This window comes from Catharus ustulatus, chromosome 2 (assembly GCF_009819885.2).
Source record: "Catharus ustulatus isolate bCatUst1 chromosome 2, bCatUst1.pri.v2, whole genome shotgun sequence".
Classification (NCBI taxonomy): Eukaryota; Metazoa; Chordata; class Aves; order Passeriformes; family Turdidae; genus Catharus; species Catharus ustulatus.
The window spans coordinates 93,569,323-93,590,525 of NC_046222.1; the positions used below are offsets into that span (position 1 = coordinate 93,569,323).

The following is a 21,203-nucleotide window of genomic DNA, read 5'->3' on the forward strand; positions in this document are numbered from 1 at the left end:
TGTGGCTGCCACCAGACAGCCCAGTGCTGCCCTCTCTCCACAGAAACCAGCCTATGTGTCTGGGGGTTGATGCAGCCCTTCAACCAGTTCTTGGCCTCCAAAACCAACATGAGCTCTGAAGCTTGTCATCCCTTTCCTGATGTTTCATTGGAAGTACTTGTTTACAGGAAATGAAACAAGTCAGAGAAGAACTTTAAGTAATTTACCATTTTTCTGAAGCCTAGGGGGAAATAATGGCTCCTGATTTACTAGCTGACTTTTGTGAGAGGCAGCAAATAGAACACCATCCTGAAAGGTCTTAACAAAAAATGTGGCCTCAAAGAAAAAATTCTTAAAATGCTTTGCATTACTGAATGCCAAAAAGACAAAGGAAACTCCTCCAGAAAACCTCCTCATGCCAATGTCAAAAGTCATGACAAGCCAAAATAAAAGAAAATTAGGTGAAAGCAAAAGGAAAAGGCTTAGCTTTGTGTGGTCTCTGGAGGAAGGAGAAGATAATTGTCAACATCTTTATCATCTGGACACCAGCTATTTCAACTATGCAGAAAGACAGGGCCCAATGACCCGAGACTGAAATACAGCACAAGGTCATTATGCTTGTCCCCATTACTCAGTGGAACTCTTTTCCATTTTTATCTTTCAGTAACACAGCTGGGATGTTCGACACCTTCTGCCTTGAGCCTCAACCCAGCGATGCCGGCGGCTTGGTATCACCAGAGCCTGGGCAACAATGCCACCTGTAGCACTGCCAGGTGCTGACTTGCTGTGAGAGGGAACCTACCTCCAGTGAGAAATAACCATCTGCAAGTCTGACATTAGCTCAGGAATAATTGCATGCTGTGTGAAATGGGTCAATTTTGTTTAGGGGGCAAAAACATCCAACAAACTCAGCAACTCTTTCTAGGTGATCCTTTGAGAGTCAAAATAAATCCATCAGGAGAGGGTTGTCCAGGTTCCTGAGCTTAGTGCTGTTTAGTGCTACTGCAATTCTCCCATCCATATATGAGAACAAAATCAACAAAACAGAGGGATGCCAGCTCCATGCACAGAAAGTCAAAAGTAGACTTGGTTACATAGGGAGGCATCAGTTTCTTTTCACATTCACAATATGTCATACCAGCGAGGAAAAAATTGTAATTAGCATGAGCTCCACATCATTTGGTTTAGCACAGCCTACTCAATGCAAATGTAAACTTCATTTATTTCCTCCCCATGTAAGGCCTCCAGCTCACACTGGTGGCTCCCCTCCTGTCTTACTCTGCACAGCTGCTCTATTCCTTTCCACTGATCTCACACACGCGCCCCAGCCATCCAGACAACTTCCTTCAATGTCCTGCACTTTTCTGGGACAGAAGTGTCCTTTCAGCTCCAAAGAGTGTCCTTCATTATCATTAAAGGAAATGCAGTGAGTCCTAACTATGTTCTGCTCCTTTGGAGCCCTTTTGTCAGTCTGCCTTCTCCAGCAAGTGAGTACCAAACGCCTCCTGTAACAGCCAGGCTGGGCTTTCAGCTCACCTTCTCCATCCCCTCCTCCTTACCTCACTCTTCCTCCCAAGTGTGGTCTTTGCTCACCCTATCAAGACTTCCTCCTCCCAAACACCATCCACGTTTTTTCTATTTGGGTACTTCTCTCAGCCTTGTCGCTATCTCCTTTCTTCAGGTGTGATAGGTTAATTTACTTCCCAGGCTTCTGTTAACCTTTCCTCTGCCTTTCCAGGGCTGATAGGCTCTATCACAGGATACTTCTTGCTGTGTGCTTGTACAGCACCTTGCATAATGAATCCCAACCTCAGGCTTTTCAAAAACATTATCAAGAATTCAAGCTTCTTGTCAAATCCAACAGAAAACCACCCTGCTGAAAATTCGCCACAGAATAGCAGGAAAGAATATACAGAGCTGACCTGTTCTCACAACTATTTGCACCATCCTGCAGTTTCCCTCTATTCTGTGCATTTAACCCCCAGTTGTAATTATGAACCTCAAAAGCCTACCTGAATCAGGACAGTCTAATTTTTAATCTGAGCATATCATGGTTTAATCAGAAAAATTTTGTGTGTGCCTATTACTTGTTATTTAATCTGTGAAATCCAGCCTATAAAACCTGTTGGTGTAAAGATAAGCACTTTATTTAATATCCAATTAAATGTGGTCACCAGAGAAATCACAGCTTATGCAACTTTATCAGAAAAAGATTAATCTATTTCAGGCTTAACCCAAAATGTCATAAAAGAACTCATGAATTTAGATAGGAATCCACTTATTAGCCAAAGACATTTTCCTATTGAGTAAGAACAGTCTAAATTGCTGCCTATATTTATACTTGGTTCAATCAAATTTCTGTACTCAGTAGCTGTCATTGATTTTCAGGACAATTATCAAACAAAAATGATGAACAAACTGCAGGAACATTATAGAGTCTTTTTCAACTCCACAGTAATCATTAGAAAAAGCACAGCCTGCTCATTGATAATGCTTTAATGGCTCACAGGGTGACATCATCAAATTAAAAAGACAGTCACACTCAGAAGGCAGATGATTTTTTTTTTTAGCATTACAATTTACCATTTGAAAGTTAATTGTATTTTGCTTGGTGTTTCAAAACACACAAGGCTGCACTGAAAGTTGCTTTTTTTCATATTGTGTGATCATGCCCAAAACCATGATTTTAGAATAAGGAGGCAAATAGTTGAACTTATTTCTTTAAATTAAGCAGACTTTCTTTCCTGTCTAGAAACAGATATTCCTCAGTTCATTAGCTGAGTTTCCCACAGGGCCTATAAAGACAGATTCCATTTCTATACTGTTTGATTTGTCTAGCTGACTCACTTTAAAAGTAGTCTATACTAAGATTATTAAATAATAGCTATGTGGTTTCATCTTTTCATATTAATTATAATCTTCAGTAGGATATGTATTTCACAGTACAGAAAACTTGTTTACAAAACATAAAAAGGTGTATAGGTGTATCAGTAGAAGTAGCAGAGCTGCAGTTAGTTGCTGGGACACAGCAATTTTGATTTTTGTCTACTAGGTCAACCTGAGGCAAAAGGTTTAAGTGCAATGGCAAAAAATTAGCACTAAACAATGATGCTCAGTGGCCTACTTAAAATGAGTTCAGTGATCCAGCACCACTCCACTGAGTGCAAAAATACCTATCTGTAGTCAATGCATAAAATGTATCATATAGGAAAGCTACAGGAGTGTAACTCACACCTGGCTACAGCAGATTTGCTGAACTGTATCTTCCCCTCCATGCTGTGAATTCTTTTGTGGTACTCTACAGATAAGGAGTTCATTTGCAAAGTTTGGCATGGATGTCAACTTCCTATAAATTAAAAAAAAATAAGGTAAGTTTTTCATATGGACAGCATCTTCCTGTCACTGAATGGAAAATCCAAGCTTCTCAGAAGAGGCAGTGGATGTCCATTAGCTAGTTTAGCCCTTGCTCTGAATACACAAAAATTCAATATGAAGAAAACAGCAGCTTTATTTTGGGAGCCAAGCTCATGCATGAGAAGATGGAAGTGGGAAATGTGATCCAGTCCATTTTAAGAGAAATTAATTAGGCCTGAATTTGGGTGTATTTTAGAACAGACAAGAACCTCTCCTGGGCACTCCACCCAAGAATCCAAGAAAGTGGGGAATGCTTCCTATTCCGGTACTGTGCCAATCCCACAGGTCCCCAGATGCTGGCAGGAGCTCCCAGAGAGTCAGAGCCCTGTCCCAGCTCCTGTCTGGCCACTGCACTGGCCTGCAGGAGCCACCAGCCCTCCCTGCCCAAGCTCACTCAGCTACTAAGGTTTTGCTCGGCACAGCCCTGCCAAGAAGTGGCAGCAGAAGGATTTGCTTCTCTGTGGACCTTCAAAGATTTGTGGCAGGTACTTTTAAGCTGAACTTCCTCTGTGGCAGCTCTTCATCCTGTGCTCTTTATATAGCAGCAATTAGCATATCTGAGAAATCCCCATTCGGCATGTTTTATGGTCTCTTCCCTGTATTGAGATAGTTCTGTAAGTTATGAGCAGAGATATGCCATAATTCCTAATGTACAACTGTCAGGAAATCACTCATGTAGATTTATTCACTGAACAGTTGGTGAGGAAACTGATTCTGAACAGGGAGCTAGAAACTAATTACACTAGAGAAAAAAATTACTCAAGCACCTCAGACTGGTCAAGGAGCTCCTTTGATGCTCTAAAGACATGACCTGAAATTAATAGATTAATGCAGCATAGTGTTTCTGAGTTCAAATGCTGGCTTCTGCCCCAATTTTTATTCTGTATTACTATTGCTGACTTTCTTCAAAGTAATAATAATGTCAAAAAACAACCACAAGTGTTACATCTGCACTTCTGCAACCAAACAAAGGAAGATTGAAGACAAAAGACTGTCTTCCCTCAAGCAATATCTTCTTGACCAAAGGAAGTTCATACAATGTAGAAAAGAAATATTCCTCCCTGTCAAACCCTGGTCTTGCTGCCACTGAATGCAATGGCAAAACTCCTATTAATTTCTAGTGGAGGATGTGCAGTGAATAACTCAGATGGAAGTGGTAAACCATAAGTGACATAATCACTCAGGAACTGTCTCTGCCTCAAGTGACCTAAATGACAGGAAGAAATACAGTGAGAAACATTAATTCGAGTTTAGTAAGAAGCCTTTAGTTATGTTTCTGTGTTACCTTCCATCTCCAGCAGGAAGTTATGGAAGAGTTTCATGTGTCACTCTGTGTGGGAGTCAGCTGTGGCACAGACATCAGAATACAGAACTGGGGGTTCAGTCTTTGCACTTCTGCACTCAGCTTTGACACCAACTCACCCTGGCTCTGCTTACTCTGGGCCTGTGGCCAGCCATGACTCTGTCCAGACTTGGCCTGGGAATGGAGTAAGGTGCACGATCCAGGTGTGACATCCTGTCCTCTACAAGCCTCCCACGTAATTTTCCATCTGATCCCTCCACTGGGACCATCAGCAAGTTGTGCCAAGGGAAGCAGGGCTGTTCTGGCAGCAGCACCATCACAGAAGGTGTCCCCATCTGCCTTCACCTCAGCTAATCCCTTTTGCAACCAGATTCAAAATACTATTTTCAGAGAGATCATTAATGCTTATGAAGAGCTTTGAAACTCCTGAATGCAATAGATTACAGTAGTAAAAAACACAGACTATTTTTTATTGATAAGAATGCAACTGGGTATTATCAAAAGCTATATTCCCTATGAGTAGGGATGGTGGGGGAAAAAAAGGACCTGCTGTTTCAGGTGTCAGCTCTGTGCAGTGGTTATTCACAGATATTTAGACACTCTGTTTGAGCATGAGGTTTTGCCTCTCCCACCTCCCACAGAAGCTACATGTAGCCCCAAGCCCAGATTTGTGCATTTTGGAGTTACACTTATGGGACTAAAACAGGTAGAGCATTTTCCTCCCAAAACTGTGACAGCACATCAGTGAAGGCAGTGATGCCACTGTTCAAATTTTTTCTTCTCATGGGAGAGGGCAAGTTTGATTCTTCTTCAGGGGTGTAGTCTGGACATGGGTCCATTCCTACCTGAGAGGAGAAATTACATGGGAAGGAAGACTGTCCTAAGGCTTCCTCGTGGGAACACTACAGAAAAACAATAAATTCTTGGGCCCTGCTCAGCCATCTTTAAGCTACTGAAAAATCTTGCATGCAGACTTTATCATAAATTATGATTGCTGCTTATGGTATTTTTCAAACTGTCTCACATTGCACTTGATCCTCCCATGAGGACAAAAATTTAGACCATGACTAACTCCTTTTCAGTGAGTTTCTCAAAGCAGAATCTCATTCTTTTCTCTTCAGTTTCCCACATAATTCTTTTCTAGGATTTCTTAACTGTTATGGAGCCCGGTTCATTTTTCTGTCCTCTCTATCTATGTATTTTTAACTCTTCCTGCATGCTAAACATAAATGATTTGGTGTAAGGAAAGGAATTTATTATCTGCTAATGGCATTTTCCCAACTGTCCTCACACTGCGCTTGGTCCTTCATCCCATGCCTTTTTTCTAGGTAGCATACTTCTGCCATGGATTGCTACTTCCATGAAATCAGAAATTACCCAGCTAATATGTTTTATTGTATCAGATGTCTCTGATAATATGCTCTCTTATATCAGATGCCCCTGAGATTGTAATTAAAATAAGAAAAGGCCTCTTGGAAAATATTGCAGAACTGCCAAACCATTGTCATTTTATATACTTTGTATTCTCAGTTTGATTGTATTTGTGATCAACAATCTCACATCTGTCTTCCTCTTTTCTACTTCAGATCTCAAAGTTTCAGCAGTCACATGAAGTACCTGCCTCTGTATTTGACTGCAGTTGTACAGCCTTTAAATAAATCAACATTTCATTAGCAATAGATTATGCTGTATTTGATAATAACCTATAACAAGGAAAAAATAAAAAACTACCTTCAATATCTCATTTCAAAGAAGTTATAAAGCAGAGAGTCTTCCATCCCATCTCTCCTTAAACATCTGTCAGTGACAAGAGCTAACAAGAAATGCTCTTGGTTTTCCTTTCTTTCTAGCTACATAAGCTTCCTTACAGCCATTTGGAGTAAATGCAGAGCAGTATGAACAGCAATTTTTGGTTCTGAGAGAAAATGCTGGTTCTCAATATTCCTGACCTTGTGGCTCACTGGCTTGAATTATATTTGTATATTTATCTTCTGAATAAAACGTGGCAAAAAGCAATTTCAGATCATGCCTCCATTTCTCAGAGAAACACGCTGGTGGGAAGGGAAGAAAGTGGGAAATGTATGAGGAAGTTTCAGAAAGGAAATACTTGTCCTAAACCATGTAAGGAGCAACCTCAGCCTTTCTGGCATGCTGGTTTTGACCCATTAAGTAAAAAAGGCACCATATTTCAGAACATGTGACTGTTATATATAAAATATAATTAAGAGATTTGGAACAACATGAATATATAATGTACACATTTCTTTACAGATGCATTTTTCTCCAGACAGTCCGGTGCCTGCTTTAATTTGGAAGCTATCCATTTTCATACAAAGTTAACCAAGAGTGACAGGAAATCAGATGCTTACATTATATATCTTTTCTGAACTTGAAAAAAAACCACCCTCCTGTTAATTACTTTTCTAGGAAGCTATTTTGTGATACCACAGGGATAGATCTTCCATATTCAGAAGTGCTATAGAAATGAAAACTTTACAACACACAGTGCGAATAAAGTATGTAACATGCAGATGTCTAAAAGTATATTTGTCTTCATTTATTTTTATATGAATATGTGACCAATAATAAAGAATTTAACTGCTGCTGGCCTGGCTGAATGAATTGACATTTGCTGGAGATCTGACCTCTTTAACCTTATACATCAAGTGACATATACACATTATTTATTTAGCTGGAATTAACAGTGATCTGTGAAGCTCACTGTATTTTCCTTTCGTTCTCTTGCTCATCAGTCACACATGACCCCTGTGAGTATGTTCAGTGGTAGCACTTTCATGTCATTCTGATTCATGAAAGACTGGGAAACTATAGAACAAAGAAGTTAAATAATTTTAATGGATTTAAAAAAAAAATTTAAAATATCCTAAACCACCTTTTGCATCCTGCATGATCCCTTTTAAGTTTCTGTGAAGATGAGGAGTAGACAGTAATGTCCTACCTTGCTATAATTATTGGAAAGGAGAATGTGAGCTGGTATTAATATAAATACTCTGCAGAAGCAGCAAGAGCTTGGACTCCTCACCTGAGTGCACACTGACACAATGCTCCAGTGCTGTGCAGGGGCAGGTCTGGGAAATAGAGTCCATCTAAGTATTTCACTGGTAATCTGAACTCCACAGCAAGCCCACTCTTCCTCTCTCTCTGCACCTCAACCCTCTCTTTTGTTTAAGAAGCCATGAAGCAGATGGGAAGAAGATGCTCAGCCAAAACTTCATGCTGAGGGCAGTTTCGTGTGTTGGTGAGAGCGCCGTGCTATAGCACACAGCTCCTGCAACCACATCCAGAAAAGTTGCTTTCTCCAGCTGCTGAATTCTTTACAGGCCTGGGAGCAATCCATGCTAATGGGGCCAAAGGTGGAAAAGTGATAGCAATACCGTGTATCTTTTCAGGCACATTTTACAAAGAACATCTATTAGACTACTTTGTTTCTGGTCAGGAGGACTTTTATTACATGCAGTTATCATCATAAGCGCTACAATGGATTTAAAAAAATCAGACAAAATGTGCAATTAAAATCTGGGGTTTGTAATTCCAGAAATCTTATTTCCTTCATCAATAACTTTAGTGCTTACCACAGGGAACTAAAGAAGCAATTAAACAGGGTTGTGGACATTTTTATGCATGCACTCTTGTATCAGCTCCAGAGCTGATTCATAAACCAAGCCATCCACTTGGGGGGGTTAAAAACTAAAAGGCAAGACAAGTTTCTCACAATTAATCATATTCTTACATCCACTGAGCTTTCCTTACTTCAAAAGTGGCTACTTTTACAACTTTTGAAAAGTTTTATCAAAGAGAGGATCTGACTTATGAGAGACCCAAATGAACTGCTCAAGTATGTTTTCAATAATTATAAAAAAACAACCTCAGGGAAAACTTGCAAAAAAACCAGGTGCAAATATTAAGGAATATCCTTGAAAATCATAAGTCTACATCTAATTGCAAGATATTTTTCCCTGATCATAGTCATCCTACCAATGAAAAACAATGAGGAACAAGTGATTCACCATAGCAACACACAGCACATACCACATGGTAATCAATCCATACAGAAAACTTTGGAGGCTACTATTCTGTTAAATTCTGTATTTTCAAAAGCCTATGGATAAGTTTAGCTAGTGTTGTCCCAGAAAAAAAAAAAAAAAAAAAGACAATTAATTCAAAAGAGAAACTTGTTTCATTGAGGGTAGAACCATTAAATGTAGGGAGCTCTAAAAGTCAAGTAAAGGTGTCTAAATAGCATTTCCCTTCTGCAAGAGCTGTCATGGAAGAATAACCAGAGAGATTGGGCCCACTGTGTATCACTGAAGCTGCCCTCACACACAGTTGTTATGTGCCTTTGAGACTGCAGAATGTGAGAAAGGCAAAGACTTGTGTGACAATTTGAAAATTATACAAAAAAACCCCCAGCCCTTCACATTGTGGTCTCCACTGTGTTTGTTAAGATAATTTCCAATACCACTCTATTTAATACGCTCTTTCTTCGCAGTCCTACTCTGTTGAACTCTGCTACATAAATACAGGCAGCAACACACAGCCCTCCCACAGACACACTTGAAGGTCCTGAATAACTCACCACTAGCAGGGATCTCTGCACCACACTGCTCTTGTTGTGCAGTTCTTCCTGTTTAACGTGGGAAAACATTCTTTATTTGTGGGGAAGGTCAGTGCTACCATTACAGGGATGAATTGATCTGTGTCTTCTTGTAAATGCAGCATGAACATCTGGGAAAGAAAACATCTACAACCGGCTCATACAAGTACTCAAGTGCTGTGATTGCTAACTGCCTTCTCAAGCACTGCAATTCTTCAATGAAGTCAATAAATGGTAGAGGAGTATCAACACACTTAATTCTGCTCTTATGTCTCCAGCCTCTTCGGGCGCATCCTGAAACGGTGCCGGAAGAAGTCTGGACCCTTTCACTAATGCATTCAATCTCTCCCTCCCTTTTTATCTAAAAGCATCTTTGTCTGCGCTTTTATTTTAATTTCTGCCTTTCTGGGCCAGAGTTGAACACCCTGGGAAGTAGAGAAGAAAAGCTTAAATACTACTCTTAGTCCTTCAACACTTCAACAGGCTCCATTGCAGCCACGGGGATGTGGTGTTGCGCCTCTGGGGAAAAGCACTTACTCAGATCTCCTCTAAACCCTTTCCTTCCCCATGAGATGCTGTTTCCCCTCTATCATCCCACAGATCCAGATATGTGGTATTTCCAGAAGAAGCATGAACTGATAATAGCTATCTTGTCTACTTTGTTTTCACTGGACCTTCTGTTCTCAAATGAAATGTAGTGGCACATGAACTTGCATCTTCAATTTTAAACTGGAATGGAACTGCTTATGATACATGAATCTTCTTCAAAGAGACTGATTTTGATCAAATTACCAACGTTGGGGCCAAATTTTGAAATTTTTTCAGACAGAGGAAAGAGTTGTGGGTTTTTTTTTGCATTCCATTAATATATGGGTATAGAGTTGATAGGCCAAAAAAAGATTGTAGATTTAAAGGACACTTGCGAGCGTGTGTGCCAGATGCTGATAGCTATATATAGCCACTCAAAGGAGAGGACTGAAGAGAGCATCTTACCCAGGCTAATAGGAATTTGCCTGATTAAGATCAGGGCAAAAATTAAAACAAAACAGACAAAACAAAACAAACCCAAAACAAACAAACAAACAAACAAAAAAACTCCAACCAAACCAAAACAAGAAAAGTAACCCCAAATTCAAACTTTAATCTATGGTGCATTACTTCTGCTGCAGAAGAAGTTGTGTAAGTACTCCATGAAGTGAATAAGAAAGAATATGTCCTCATGATGACCTTACCTACATTTCACATAAATGTGCTTCCAAATTCAACAAAACCAAATTTTCCTTTTTACCATTATCCTCATAGCCATTCTTGAATACAACCTTTATTTCATTGCTCCATAACCCTTAAGAGAAGTAAGCAAAGGACAGTAGATATGGTTTCCTCAATGTAATAAAAAAGCAGCATGCAGCCTATGATATGAAATTCAAAAACAGAACTTGGATACAAAGAATATGATTTGCCACCCTAGGTTTTTCTTATTGTTTCTCTCAAGAACATTTTAGAAAAGAGAGACACTTGATTTCCCTGCCTCTTTTCCTCTATACCCTGGTATCAAATTTTTCTTCCATTTATCCGATACAGTGGGTTTTTACCTACAGCAATATAATTTCTAAGTAGTTCAAAATGTGAAATACCAGTACTTTAGATGATGAGTTACCATTTCTACAGAGGAGTATGATAATTTTGGAACGACCAGGAGGTTGGGTATGGCTTCTAATTAACACTGATGAACCTGGCTACTAAAGATTAAATTCCCAAATGAGTAAATGCTACCTTTCTACACACAGGTCTATCCAAATTATTCTCATTAAAACAATTAAAAAAATTTATAAGCTTCAGTCTGTGTCAAGGTATTGAAGGTTTTCCAAAACTGATTAAAAATAGAAAATGAGTTATTGAACTGCATTAAAAATCAACCTTTTTCATGTATTGAAAAGTAATGGTCTATAATTTGTATTCAAGAGATCTTATTTCCAGTGAATAATAATTGTACTGCAGACAACTCTGTGTCCCATTTCTCTGAAGACCTCATGGGACGTAGAGAAGAGGGTTTTGTATCCTGCTGATGAAACATGCACACTCTTTGTGTGATTCTGCTTCTTATTCTCCAGTCCTTACAGGGAAGCTGAACTTTGTTTCATTATGTGTTTATTTTTCCACTGATGGTTCTTTCAAACTGGTAAACACAAATGGAAGTTCACAGGTATCAGAATGGTTTGGGTTTGAAGGGACATTATAGATAATCGAACTTCAACCCAGTACCAGGGGCAGGGACACTTTCACTAGACCACACTGCTCAAATCCCATCCAACCTGGCCTTGAACACTTCCAGAGATGGGGCATCCACAGCTTCTCTGGGCAACCCTTCCTAGTGCTTCACCACCCTCAGAGTAAAGAATGTCTTCCTAATATCTAATTTAAACCTACCCTCTTTCAGCTTCAAGTCATTGCCTCTTGTCCTATCACTCCATGCCCTTGTAACAGGTCCCTCTCTGGCTTTCTTGCAGGCTCCCTTTAGGTCCTGCTGCCATAAGGTCCCAGCCTGTCTTCATAGGAGAGGTTCTCCAGCTGTCTGATCAGCTCAGTGTCCCTCCTCTTGCTCCAGCAGGTCCACATCCTTCTTGGGTAGGGGGTATTAGCCGAACTGGTAAGACACTGGTAAGACAACTGGTATTAGTTGAAGTGGTAAGAAACTGGCAAGGGGAAATATCAGCTCCTGAGGAAAGGGAGGGAGAACCCCAGCAGCAATACAAGCTGGGTGCTAACTGGCTGGACATGAGCTCTTCAGTGAAGCACTTGGGGGTTCTGGAGGACAGCAAGCAGACCAGGAGCCAGGAAGGTCTCACAGTGCTGCCTACACTGCCCTAGAGCAGTGACTGCCCTACCTCGCACATCTCAGTCACACACCTTTTAGCAGACACAGAGCTTCATTTCACTACTTCAGATACCCTACCCCAAGCCCTCTGCCACTCTCCTTCCTTCCTGGCTGCTCTTAAGCAGCTTTCTGCCACTCTAATTTCTGTTTCCATGTAGCTTCCAGGCACAGTCGTAGCCTGCTTGTCATCCTGCTTTCCCTCACAGTCATCCTAAACGACATCTCTACTCTTCCCACAGCCACTAGGGATACTAAGTCTGTCCTGGACAACCCCTTTAGCCTCACTCTGAACAACAGAGACTTCATTTTGCCTGCAAACATTCACATGGCAGCTTTTGGGCTGCAGGCAGCTTAAAACTTGTGGCCCTAAGAGGGGATGGCAAACATTTAATGTAAAGGGGAAAATTTATGAGTTTAATAGCAAAAATTTTTAAAAAGGATGAGAATTCTTACACAACTCTACTAGAAGAATTATGATACAAATAATAGGAATGGAAAACATTTTGAAATTAAAAGAAGTCCAATTGAAAATCAAAGGGTGGTCGGATTAGGCAACACTGAATAAAAAACTTTCAGTCTTGGTCAATTTTTCTCCCTGTAGCAATACCAGTGGGTTATAAGTTTCAGCTTGTGCCACTTGGAATGGAAAAAGTTAGAACAAAGAAAATAGCAGGATAACTGAAAAATAGCTGGTCCATTGTCTTTCATTGATTTTTTCAGATCTAAACACTGTCTTTCATTAGCTCCAGTTTCAAACCCCAACACCTATAGTGCCTACTATTTTTCTTCTTAGAAATTTGTCCATAATTTTTCATAATAATCTTTTTTAAACCACCAGACATGCTTTTGGTCCACTTCCTTCAAGTTCAGGTGAATGTTTATACTCTGTTATCAAACACTGTTTCATTAATACTGCATCACATAAAATCTGTGAGAAATTGGTGAATATTTTAGTAGGTAACCTGCAGTCCACTCTCTCCTACTATAGTCTACATTGCCATCAGTACCTAAACAAGTTAAAGTGATCTCAGCTATGTCTCCTCATCTAGAAACTGCAGTACAAACTTATGCTTATGCAGCAGCCTGGATTACATACAACAAATTAAATCTTTCCTTCCAGAGGTAGACGAATTTGGAATGCAAATGGTAAATCCTGAATTTCAGACAAACAAATGATTGCCTATCAGAACTCCTTTCCATACTAGTCCTTAGAGTATTACATACATGTAAAGGGGATAAATTTGAAAGAGCCAGATAATTGCCACAGGCATCTTTAATTCTAACAACACTTCCCACTTGCAGATAGAAGCACAAGTCTGAAAGAGGTAATAATAGCTAAATGGATATTACTATCTGCCGTTACCTGATCTATCTGCACAATTACAGCAGTTTGTGAATGCTAAATTTGCTTATAAGATCTGGCTTAAGAGCCTAAAACAACTCCTTTTCAGGAACAACATATCACCTACATGTTGTTTGGAACTGATAGAACTTTCACTTAGAGAAAAATCACAGAAATAATTGCTTCCAGAGAGATTTCTTTCCCAAACCAAACCCAAGGAGAATAGAATCAACTCTATTTCTAAAAAGCAGGCATTAAGAGGCCAGAGAACTTCACCAAAAATTAGAGTTTTCCTCTCCTTTAACCATGCCAAAACAAGATTTTAAGACTTAAAACATTGCAAAACACACCACAGTTGTCAAAAAAGAGCAAACAATCATTGCCTCTTCTCTGAGAAAATCACAGTGATTCAATCAAATACAGTCCTATAGTCCTATAAATACTATAAATTGTTGAAGTCATGGGAGATCTATCAATTTGCACAAGATGATGTGACCATCTTTGTATTGGCATATAGGCCTTTGAATACACCCTTGAAAAAAAAAATCACCCTTTATTCTGACAAACCTAATCACTTCCTTCTCATCAAAAAAGACCAAATAGTCAGAAGACAGACAATTGCAGACAAAGTGGTAAAGCAAAGTGTCCTCCTGGCATAAAAGGAATGTGAAATAAATGAATATACAGTAAGTCCAAGCAGTCATATTTTGTATCTATTGCTGATAAATAAATATTGTCTAAAAGCTTTTTCAGACACATTCTCATATTTGTAACATAGCCAGGTGTATTGGGTCAACCCACTACACCAGGTTTCTACAGATAGAAATTCTTTAAGAAGGAAACTTCAGTCTTCCCAGAAATTGGCTTGAAACACAAACAGATACTATTAACTAAAAGGAGAGTCTCATTGCTGTGTTCTCATCTGTTCCTCAGATTTCATATTGTGTAAGTAATTTATTTAGATTGTGAAAGTACAGTAATTTCACGAATACAAGCCGCACCAATTTGACCAAAATTTTGGTGGAAACCCGGAAGTGCGGCTAATATTCCGGGGCGGCTAATCTATTAACAAAATTCTAAAAGCTGCCAACACGGAAGTGAGAGCCCGCGGCAGCCCCAAGCCAAGCTGGAGCCCGGCCGGCCCCGGCAGAGGTGGGAAAGCCTGGCAGAGGCGGGGCCAGCAGTGTCGGGGGCGGGCGGCAGAGCCTGAGCCAGCAGGGCGGGGGAGCCCGGGAGAACTGGGGCTAGCAGTGCAGGGGAGCATGGCAGAAGCAGGAAGGCCGGCGGGTGGGGCTGCCTGGCAGCGGGGGAAGCCCAGCATAATCGGGGCCAGCAGCGTGGGGGAGCCCGGCGGTGCGGGGGCCTGCAGTGCCGGCCAGGGCGAGGAAACGCGGCGGCGGTGCAGACGGGAGGGGGCGGCCGGCGAGCGTGGTGGCGGCGGCGGCAGCCCTGCCGGCGGGGCGAGCGAAAGCGGCGCCGCTCGCGAAAGCGCCGCCGCGAGCCGCGAACCGCGAGCCGCGAACCGCGAGCCGCGAACCGCGAGCCGCGAACCGCGAGCCGCGAACCGCGAGCCGCGAACCGCGAGCCGCGAACCGCGAGCCGCGAACCGCGAGCCGCGAACCGCGAGCCGCGAACCGCGAGCCGCGAACCGCGAGCCGCGAACCGCGAGCCGCGAACCGCGAGCCGCGAACCGCGAGCCGCGAACCGCGAGCCGCGAACCGCGAGCCGCGAACCGCGAGCCGCGAACCGCGAGCCGCGAACCGCGAGCCGCGAACCGCGAGCCGCGAGCCGCGAGCCGCGAGCCGCGAACCGCGAGCCGCGAACCGCGAGCCGCGAACCGCGAGCCGCGAACCGCGAGCCGCGAACCGCGAGCCGCGAACCGCGAGCCGCGAGCGCGCCGCCGCGAACCGCGAGCCGCGAGCCGCGAACCGCGAGTCGCGAACGCGCCGCCGCGAACCGCGAGCCGCGAGCCGCGAACCGCGAGCCGCGAGCCGCGAACGCGCCGCCGCGAACCGCGAGCCGCGAGCCGCGAACCGCGAGCCGCGAACCGCGAGCCGCGAACCGCGAAAGCGCCGCCGCGAACCGCGAGCCGCGAGCCGCGAGCCGCGAGCCGCGAGCCGCGAACCGCGAGCCGCGAACCGCGAGCCGCGAACCGCGAGCCGCGAACCGCGAGCCGCGAACCGCGAGCCGCGAACCGCGAGCCGCGAACCGCGAGCCGCGAAAGCGCCGCCGCGAGCCGCGAACCGCGAGCCGCGAACCGCGAAAGCGCCGCCGCGAACCGCGAGCCGCGAGCCGCGAACCGCGAGCCGCGAACCGCGAGCCGCGAAAGCGCCGCCGCGAACCGCGAGCCGCGAACCGCGAGCCGCGAGCCGCGAACCGCGAGCCGCGAACCGCGAGCCGCGAGCCGCGAGCCGCGAGCCGCGAGCCGCGAAAGCGCCGCCGCGAGCCGCGAGCCGCGAACCGCGAGCCGCGAACCGCGAAAGCGCCGCCGCGAAAGCGCCGCCGCGAGCCGCGAGCCGCGAACCGCGAGCCGCGAAAGCGCCGCCGCGAACCGCGAACCGCGAAAGCGCCGCCGCGAACCGCGAACCGCGAGCCGCGAACCGCGAAAGCGCCGCCGCGAACCGCGAACCGCGAGCCGCGAGCCGCGAACCGCGAAAGCGCCGCCGCGAGCCGCGAACCGCGAGCCGCGAAAGCGCCGCCGCGAACCGCGAGCCGCGAACCGCGAAAGCGCCGCCGCGAACCGCGAGCCGCGAGCCGCGAACCGCGAGCCGCGAACCGCGAGCCGCGAACCGCGAAAGCGCCGCCGCGAACCGCGAACCGCGAGCCGCGAGCCGCGAGCCGCGAACCGCGAGCCGCGAGCCGCGAACCGCGAGCCGCGAACCGCGAGCCGCGAGCCGCGAACCGCGAAAGCGCCGCCGCGAGCCGCGAACCGCGAGCCGCGAAAGCGCCGCGGGGCGGGCGCGGCGCGGGGCGGGCGCGGCGCTCGCGAGGCGCGGCGCGGGGCGAGCGAAAGCGGCAGCGGGGCGGACGGCGAGCCCGGCGGCGGCGGCGGCAGCCCTGCCAGCCGGGCGAGCGAACGCGGCAGCGGGGCGGTGCTGATGGGAGAGGGGGGCCAGCGAGCCCGGCGGCGGCGGCAGCACCACCCGGCCAGCCCCGCCGAGCCGTGGCGCTGAGCTGGGCCACCCGGCCCCGTCGGCAACCATGAGCGGGCCGAGCCTGCCTGGCCCCGCCCCGAGCCAGTAAAGCCCGCTATGCCGCGATCCTGTTACTAATTGGCCAATTTGTGAAAGCTGCGCACGGATTCTCGCGACGAACGAAAGTGCGGCTAATATTCGGGGTGCGGCTTATCTATTGACAAAGACAGCAACATTGTCGAGGCACCGGGGGTGCGGCTTATAATCCGTGCGGCTTGTATTCGTGAAACTACTGTACTTTGACACTGAGGATGGCAGAACTATTTCTGGTCACATGCACTTCATTTAATCTTTGCCAAAGAGAAAGAAATCAATGAAATATGAGCAGCAAGAAGCAATACACCTACCTAGAAAAAACCATCCAGGCTTTACAAATGAGTGCTCAGGAAAGAGTAACTGAAATAATATATACTACTAGAAAATGCGCCATTATAGGAAGTGTTTTAATCCTGAAGACAATGAGCATTTTGCTTTAAATAGGCTGCTTTTTGCAATATACTATATCAGTGTTACCAAAAAAACAACATGCAAACCAATATGTTAAAAATATGTAAAGAGAAAGGCGCAATAAGACATCATCCATCCATCCATCCATCCATCCATCCATCCATCCATCCATCCATCCATCCATCCATTGTGGGGGGTATGTCATAAGAAATATAAAAACACTTACTTCTTCTTGCTTAGGAATGCTGAACTTGGTGATCTTTGACTTGGTCCTGGCCGAATCAGGCTTGCTGGAAGGCACTCCCCGATATGACTTGGTGGTCTCTGCTGGTAACTTCAGCTTTGGAGACTCATCAGGAGCCTGGTCTTGACCGTCCATTGGCCTCACATAAGCTGTTGGCTTCTGCTGACCCAGACTGGGCTTTGAAGCAAGAGAGGGTGGGAAGTTTTGGACACAGTGCCCCCCACCATGCTTTGCTGGCCTCTCCTGGACTTGAGTTCCTCCTTCTGAGCTACAGCTGAGCTTCGCTGGCTGCTGGACTCTACTGATGTTGTCTCCTAATGTGGCCCTCAGCGAGTTTTGCTGGGCAGTATTGGAGGAGGAGGAAGAGGAGGTGGAGGAGGAGGAGGAAGAGGAGGAGGAAGATGTGGGACTCGATGCATAGCGTTTTAGTTTCTCCAAATTGGATTTTTGGTTCGCCAGTTTGAAGTCACCCTTGTGTGACTCCAGCGATCGGTGTCCGTGTTTGCCTGCTCTCTGCTGGCCATCTGAAGTGCCATTATGCCCAGCCTTCTGCCAGCCCATCGTGGTACTTTTGCTCTGCTGGGCAGCTAGGGATGCTGGTGTGGAAGCAGCAGTGCTGGAAACAGGAGGAGGAGGTGGTGGTGGTCTCGAGTCTGCGATAAGATGTTCATCAGCCTTGGGGAGAGATGTCTGAGGAACCCCAGGTTTCGGAACCCCAACGAGATGGCTCTGGTTTGACCGGTCAGTTAACAAGTCTTTCATTTCATCATAGTTGCCCAACGTATTCTGGATGCGATTGGAAAGCTCATCCCCCTTGTTAGTCTGCAAAACAAAAATTGAGTGTTCTGCTACAGTCAACATAAGAAAAACAAAATTCCCTGCATGCTTCTGCTGAAATCCTTATTGAAGTAAAACTGCCTTATTCAGCAGCAGCGTTGAGGGATGAAATCGAAAATCCTTATTGTCTCTGAAGACACTTGTCAACATCTTAAATCTACCCTGAACTGGAAAAGCTATAAAGGGCCTTAGAGTATATAAAAAAAGAAATCTATCACTGATATCACGCTGTAGTTAAAGTATATTACCTGGAAACTGGAAAATTTATTATTGCAACTGCACAGAATGGTTTGGATTAAATCTGACCATGATAAAACTTTTCCTGCAGCCCAATGCAAGCTCTCCTTCAAGTCATGAATGAAAACACTGCATTCCCAATTTCTTCCTCTGCCTGCCTAAGTTTTCATAACCATCTGGGAAGCCACACAACATCCCATAGAAGCACTGAATGAATTTGTCAGTCTAAGCCAGCCAAATGCTCTGAGGTGACTTGAAAACAGCTTGTGGGAAATGGGAAAAGTACAGATTATGTCCCTTCTTTGAAAATGCTCTGACAGGGTGCTCATTCCAGGGCACTCTCCTCTTGTTAAAAAAAAAGGTGAACAGAACCCTTGCCAAATTCTTCACATTTCTCAGTGCTTGCTGTGCATAGCAGGGGAATACAGCCACCCTTCCTCCCCTTTAAGATTAATTATTGTCTTAAAAATGATTCATTTACTTCCTGACTGAAAAGGCAGAAGCTTCACAAAGAAATAAAACAAGCAAATAAAACATACTGGAAAAGATTGAAAATCCTTGCTTTAAAAAGCCACTGTAAGTAAAAGGGTGTATCATTAGCATTTTTACAGCAAAGATTTTTTGAACCCTGCCAAGATTCAGGCGTGTGATGTCCTTTGCTTTATGTTTTCAGAGGAAGACAGTAATGAGACAGTGGAGTTCTCCTTTCTCTCTTCCAGACATGGAGTCTGAATGGGAAAACTCCTATTGGTTTCAGAAGGCCAAGCTTTCATCTCAAGATTCTCCGTTTTAGAGGAAAACAGAAAGAAGGACAAAGAAGGGAGTAAAGGAAGTGGAGAAGATCCTCTTAAAGTTACATTTAAAGACACAAATGATGTAGCAGCCGCATCAGTTACTCTAGAAAGCTGGGGTATGCAAGGGAAGGTATTCAAGGGAAAGTCTCCAGTTTGGAATCTTTTTATTTTAGGGTTTCTTAGTAGAAAACCTGAACTCAGGCAAAAATGCACAGTAAATGAGTGCTGTGACTGTCACACTTTTAGAGGTTACAGTGGAAGCATTCTTATGTCTAACAGTAGAAGCAGTTCTGTTTTACTTCAAACTTTTCCTCTCAAATTTTAAGGACATTACCGTGTACCTGTAAAATGCATTATACCTAGCTAATATGTTTTTGTTACTATGCTAACAGAGCTAAATATATATATATCAGAAATATATACTGAAGTGGAGGTAGGAAGGGAAGAACATGAAAGTCTCGCATGTAGAACACTGCACTGGAAACTTGGAGTAAGATGGCTCAAGGCTCAACCACTGCAACCACCGCAGATCTTACCTCTGCACATGAGGCTGTTACTGTCACAACGACAAAAAACTGCTATGGAAAAAAATTTGAAGCATTGACACACAGATAGGAAGCCACTTTAAAAAAGGGAGTTCTTTCACTTAACAGGAATCACATCAATGTCCTAAAGAAGAGGGAACTATTAATGAAGCTAATGATGTGGGAAGCATCACAGACGTCCGAAAAGAAAGAAGCTTGGGGATACACTCACCTGTCTCCTGAAGTCAGTGAAATAACTTCTACACTTGGGCATCTGCTTGACCAGCAGAATTGTGTTCCTGAACACACAGAAAATTTTCCTTTAACCCAGTGCATTTCTTTATGCTTCACTTGATCCTCCACCTTGTGTGGATACCTTGCAGAGAGGTATTTTTTCAGCTTCCCTCTATGGCAGGAAATCTGTTGGGCCTGTACTCATTATTATTCAGCCATAGTGTATATGAGGTTTCTTTCCTTGCCAGGAGCATGGCAACAATGACCACCAAAAGGAATGGGGCCCCACAGTGTGGAAATCTTGTGAGGAGAGCTCTCCACCTGTCTGCCTCTAGCTCCATGAACATAAACAAATTTGTGTGTAGGGTTTGCCCCTAAGAAGTCCAACTTCCCTAAAAGAAGGTCTGTTTTCTCCTGATGGCTGCTCTATGGATGGAAAGGAAACAAAAGCCTAATTGCAGATTATCTGTAGACTGTCAATAGCTCAGAGAAGTTATCAGGTTGTCTCCTACATGGATGTTATGTGAAGGTCACACATAGACATCTTGTATTGAGAGATCCCAGATAACCACAAGAATAACTGCAGCAAACTGGTGTCATGGCATATGCCGACAACTGGTCTGTGCTGTTTATTCCTTCAAGATATGCTGGGGACAGCTTCAGGGGAGATTTTGTGTTGCGCTGATCTCATACAGGAGAGTTCACCTACATCCTCTTGGGAACATGATGGGATCTGAGGTAACTTGTTATGAGCTTTACTTTGTCCTATTATCTTCTCTGAAATATTGCTGGCCTTATTTGAGCGTTCCCACAGGGAAAATATGGTCACAAAATGCGTAAGTAGGAGAAGCATTCTGTGCAAACATGTCTAGCTTACAGTGCTCTGATATTCTGCAATGCAAGACATAGCCAAGCATTCGAAGATGGCAACATATAACACTTCTAAAAACAAACTTGATGGCTGCATGAAAGGCCATCAGAATTTTTTTCTTCACCAAAATACTTACATAGTTAATGGGGCAAGGCATTCTGTCCAGAAAATATCCAAAACTAATTTCCTACTTTTTCACTCCCCTGTAAAAGAGATTTTATGCAAGAGATACTGGATTTCCTGTAATCCTTCATAGAGGGTTGCTATGGATACTTTGAACAGGATAAGGGGCA

The 21,203-nt window shown here is 44.3% G+C and overlaps 1 protein-coding gene across 1 annotated transcript in view; it reads right to left on the minus strand.

Annotated features, from left to right (window-relative positions):
- AFF3 (AF4/FMR2 family member 3) overlaps positions 1–21,203 on the minus strand; it is a 319,326-nt gene that overhangs the window by 247,323 nt on the left and 50,800 nt on the right. The window contains exon 3 of the mRNA XM_033052493.1: positions 17,396–18,235. Within this exon, the coding sequence (XP_032908384.1) occupies positions 17,396–18,235 (840 nt within the window). The remainder of the gene's footprint in view (positions 1–17,395; positions 18,236–21,203) is intronic.